Here is a 5,330-nt window from a genome sequence, read left to right as displayed (position 1 = left end):
CAATTCTATGTAGTTTAGATTGCATGTAGAATCATTCAAGCTCGACATGATCAATCTTGCTTGTGGAGTGATTCGAATCTCAAACAAGTGTTTGAGATATTTGATCAACAAGAGTCATTCAAGCTAGACATGATCGATCTTGCTTGTGAAGTGATTCGAATCTCAATGAAGTGTTCTTGCGTTGAGATATTTGATCAAGAAGGTAATCCGAATCTTATCCCCTTGTAGTTGATTTCCTTATCTTATCAGTTATTCTGGATCAATTTCATTTTATTTATCTTTGTGTTTTTTTTATAAAAAAAAATTGTTGGCAAGCACTCTTGCCAATTTTAATCTATTGATAATTTAAGGATCTCATTTAATTTCTAATTCAAACCTAAACGAGTAGCAAACTCAAACTTAAATAATGGTAACAATTAAAATTGGATAAAATTTACTAAAAATGAAATTAAGATAAAAGAAGAGAATATCTTAACAAACTGAGACATCTATCTCTCTTCGAGTAAATCTTCTTTATCCGTAAATATGCTTAACTAATTAAAGTACAATTTGATTTTTCCCTCAAAGTAAATTAATATAAGACCTTGGTTGAGGAGAGATAATTGAGAAAGGGATACAGGTTAGGGGAGAGAAATTTGAAGAAGGGATTTATTAAAAGAAAATAGAATTTTTTTTATATTTATTTATTTATTATTTTACTTGGAAGCACAAGTGTTACAATATTTCACTATTTTGATTTTATGGTAAATCTAATACAACATTACTAAAAATATATAAATTAAAGAATCTAAAACGTAAACTAAATGTACCAAAGCAATTGAATAAGGTAAATTTTATATTCCGAAAACACAAGTTTTATCCATTTTAACTTTATCATAAATTTTAGGTCTTACATAGCTTCTTGTTGCTAAATATATTCAACAAGGTATTGAGTTGACAAGAAGAGATTCAATAAGAAGTTTTGTTCTACCACTTCCATTTGTATATCCATCCTCGTCTAAATAAAGCACGTTTATAACTCTAGAAAGATTCACCACACGCATAAGAATACGCATTGGAACATCGATTGGATAAAGACATGCTTCATTTATGTCCTTCCATGCATCAACCACTTGTTTATGAAGTTCAACACAAGCTTCTTTCTCTGAACAACCATATTGCTCCATGTAACATTCAACTGCAGAAGTAACATGCTCCCTTTCTTGCTCAAACTAAAAAGAACAACATATAATTATAACTTTGTTTGTGTTGCTTTTAAAGGATAGTAAACAATATATACCTTGTGGGAAACGACGTCGTCCATGAGTCGACAAATGACGGCTGAGGCTTTAACAATTTTAGGTCTTCTAGAAAGCCATTCTAGTACCTCGTTCGTTACTATGTCACCCATGCCAAGAAATGAAATGCTTATAATGAAGGTATACCCTGTACTACACAGCGCCAATTCCATGTACTCATTAAAATTTGGTTTTTATTTTTTGTTCAACCATTTAGCTTCTTTAAAGTAGGATTGAGCTAACTTTTTTATCTGTAAAAATAAATGAAAATGAGAACTCTTATATACATGTATAGAAAGGAGGGAAAGAAAATAGAAGAAGAAAAAGAAAGTTTACTCCTTCTCTGGCCGTACGAATGTGGAGTGAACTTTCATCCTTGCCTATTTCTTTGCTTATTTCTTCGAAAACATCTAACATTGCTATATAAAAATGTTTCATGTATTTTGGGAGCACGTTAACCATACTTCTATCCCACCTGCAATTCGGTAAGCTTATCATAGATAAAAAAGCGAATTTAATTTTGAATATGATTTGATTTAAGCAAAAACTTCTTTTTGTATTTTATATTTTCTATTTTCTATGTTTAATAAATCATTCTTTTTACACCAATTTTTCAAATCTATTTTTCTAACCAAATTAATAATTTTAAAAAAAAATTCAAATGTAATCACAAGGTAAATAGGTAAGTTTATTATATTAGCATATAAATTGAACTTTAAAAATAAAATCATAATGAACCGTAACTAATTCGAATAACCTTTGGATTGCCGTAGTAAAAATTTGGAGTTCTTCAAACGTTCCGTAGGCATCATATATATCATCTAAAATTGAAGAAATGACGATTACTTTAGTTAAAATTTTCCTTCCAACACCGAAATGTGGTTCAAAGTATGCACCCAATGTCCAAAAGTAACTCTCAACAATTCTATCTCGAGCAAAAGGAAAGTTTGTTGGGACTTCCAAATCCTTCCACCACCTATAAAATAATACATTAAATTTCATTATTTTATAAACTTGAAATTTTGACCATTAGAAAAAAAATTAAAAAAATACTCTAAGCAGAATAAAAAGCATATAAATAAATATAAACCTGGTGAGTTCTTTCAATTCCTTTCGGTGAAGTTTCTGTAAAACGTTGAAATCCAATTTTGAAAAAGCAAGCAAAGTTTGAGAATGGGAAGGATCTTCTTGATACATTGTTACGTACGCTCTTGCCTTTAGTCTTGGAAGGGTTTTTCTTAGTGGCCATTTCAAGGCACTTTGAACTTCATCAGCAAATTTGGGGTTTGAGTTGGTTGTAACATCTCTTAGATATTTGACACTAAAATCAAGCGCTTCCTCAAGGATATCTTCTCCATGCACCCTCATATGTGCCGCTTCATATAGACTTAAAATTCCTCTAGCATCCTCCGTTAGTGATTCTTTGAACTTTCCATTACTTTCTACAAATTTTGTGAATATATCTGCTCCAAATTCGTGTGCACAAAAACAACTATTAGTTCTTTAGTATTTTCTTCTTAAACAACTTTGTTTACCTACCATAGTTTTCAAAGTCGGGATATATAATTTTTGTATCTCATGAGTTGCAGATGATTATAAAACAATAGTTTAAGAGTTACGTATATATGAATAAACTCACCACACGGAATTTTATAACCTTGTTGTCTAAGCAATCGAAATAGAAGAGAGACAGTGTGAAGATCCTCGTCGCCATCAATACTTGTGAAGTCTCTATAATTTGCATATATTTTTTCTAAGACTTGATCAATCTCATTTTCAAAATGATAAGATACGCCTAACCGTTGGATTGAATCAACCAAACTTAATTTCTCCAAAAGATTTCTATTAGAAATCATTAGCATCTTTTTCACTTCTACTTTCAATTGCTTAACTTGTTTCTCCATCTCTATATCTACACTCTGAAATTGAAAAGAAAGACATAAGTAAATTAAATAAAAAAAAATTAAAATAATTATGATTATGGTATAATTCATGAACACTAAAGATTAATTTACCAACGCATCAGATGTTAGTGAAAGAAAGTGGTCTTTCCATATGCTCGGATGATATTTTGCGACAGGGCGTTTACCTTTAAAAGTGTTTGAACTCTTAATTGTTGGAGTAGAAACGAGAGAAATTTGATAAGACATTTTATCTCTTTCACGATGGAGAAATTTGAATGGATTAATGAACCATATTGAATATAAAGTACATATTTATAGAAGTTTTAGGGTATTGAACAACTCTTATCACATAAATATCCCATTATATTTTTAAGCAACAATTCAATTCATACCCGATAAATTTATAACTTTTACGGTTGAACTCAATTAAAAATCTAAACCATTAAATTTAGAGCTTTTATTACTAATTTATAATTATTTTATCTCTATTATATTTAAAATAAATTGAAAATGTATTATGCAAAATTATTCTTCTTCAAAATACTATAAGGTTATCATGTATAAATTAAATTTTAAATTCTATTTTATAGGAAATAAGAGGGAATATATATATATATATATATATATATATATATATATATATATATATATATATATATTCTTTCTTTTTTTTTTTAGTTTTGAGCCATGAATCGTTACTAATGGAAAAAAAAAATGACTTTGATAATTGCACTAAGTCACTTTTTTATTTTTTATTATTTTCAAAGATTTGAGCCATAAATGGCTACTAATTAATGCATAATAAAAAAAAAAAGTCAATAATAATTTTCTTTTAAAACCATTTAAGAGTATAGGTGAAAATGAAAGTTAGGTTGGACCATAAATAAAAATGGACAGAAATATATATCTAAAAGAACTAAAATATGACTCAAGTCTAACGGTCCTATGTAGCCTCTCAATTTTAGAACACACTTGTCTCGTTCTCATATAACTAAATGCCTTGCAACTATATCATATACTTTCGAAGGATAGTCGTAAGACTCGAGCTCCAACCAGAGAGAAAAGAAAGTTCAAAAAATGAGGTAACCGTCCTGGATAATCTAATCCAACCATGAGGAGTAGTCTTTTGGCCATAAAAAAAAATTGAGAATGTCAATTTGGACTCCTGAATCATCCAAATCTATCAAAAATTAAGGATGATTGAGAAGTAAGAGTTTTAAAATTTGATCTGAGAGGTTTAGTTGGAATTAGGTTTTGAAATTTTAATATGGTGTTGTTTTTTTTAGAGGATTTCATGGCATTTCCATGACGAAATCAAGATTTGAATTATATTGAAAGGTTGAGTTTCAATGAATCTCAAAGAACAGTGATCCTACTTTGAATGCATTTATTTCTCTCTACATTTTCATTTATTATCATGTAAGACAATCCTTTTTCCTTTATATTATATCATATCATTTTCATCATATCTTTCCATATATAAGCTGGGTTGTGCATCATGTCGTCACATCTTAAAGACAATCAAAACATAACGTTGGCCAAAAATGGAGGGAAAAATCGGAATTTCGAGACACCTCAAGTTTCCGTAAGAACGAATTTTTTTTGAAGTTTCAATGTGTTTATTACGGTTTGTGGTTAGCTAAAAATTATGTAAAATTTACTTTTGGCTTGCTGTATATGAGGTCTACATTTCTTGCGAAGGAAGTAAATCGTTTCTAGTTAATAATTAAGAGATACAAAAATGCAAATAAAATAATTTGAAATGCAAAAACTAAGAAATTATGGAGGAAACGCAGGAAATCGAAGAATAAGGGCTAGACATGCATCGACTAGTAGCAGCGAAAATGCATTCAAGCTAGTGGAGCACAAGGGGTGACGTGTGTGACGTGTGTGCTCCTTGTGACTCCTCATTTAGCCTGTTTGCTTGTTTGTTTGCTTGAATATTTCAATGCTTTAGGTGATCAATAGGATATCTTGCTAATAAACATGCACGCATGATTAGATTATGTATACAATGCTCTAGGTGATTGATATGATAATCTCCCTACCAAAGCATGCACAAGAGAACCAAACTAAGTTTAGGGTGCTACAGTTAGAGTGGTTTACATGTTGACATAGGTCAGTACATTTCGAGTAGATCTTGCACCCC

At 29.9% G+C, this 5,330-nt stretch overlaps 1 protein-coding gene across 1 annotated transcript; it reads right to left on the bottom strand.

The window, feature by feature from the left end:
• Positions 1–917: 917 nt before the first annotated feature.
• On the bottom strand, positions 918–3,427 carry LOC111783836 ((+)-gamma-cadinene synthase-like). Its single transcript, XM_023664683.1, is given in 7 exon segments — positions 918–1,211; positions 1,280–1,528; positions 1,614–1,752; positions 2,035–2,253; positions 2,368–2,740; positions 2,917–3,196; positions 3,293–3,427. Coding segments are annotated over 7 exon segments (1,689 nt in total).
• Between the last annotated feature and the right edge of the window lie 1,903 nt (positions 3,428–5,330).

This window comes from Cucurbita pepo, unplaced genomic scaffold, assembly GCF_002806865.2.
Source record: "Cucurbita pepo subsp. pepo cultivar mu-cu-16 unplaced genomic scaffold, ASM280686v2 Cp4.1_scaffold000102, whole genome shotgun sequence".
In the NCBI taxonomy this organism is placed as follows: domain Eukaryota; kingdom Viridiplantae; phylum Streptophyta; class Magnoliopsida; order Cucurbitales; family Cucurbitaceae; genus Cucurbita; species Cucurbita pepo.
Note: the sequence above shows the minus strand (reverse complement) of the source record. Positions and strands in the feature narration are given on the sequence as shown.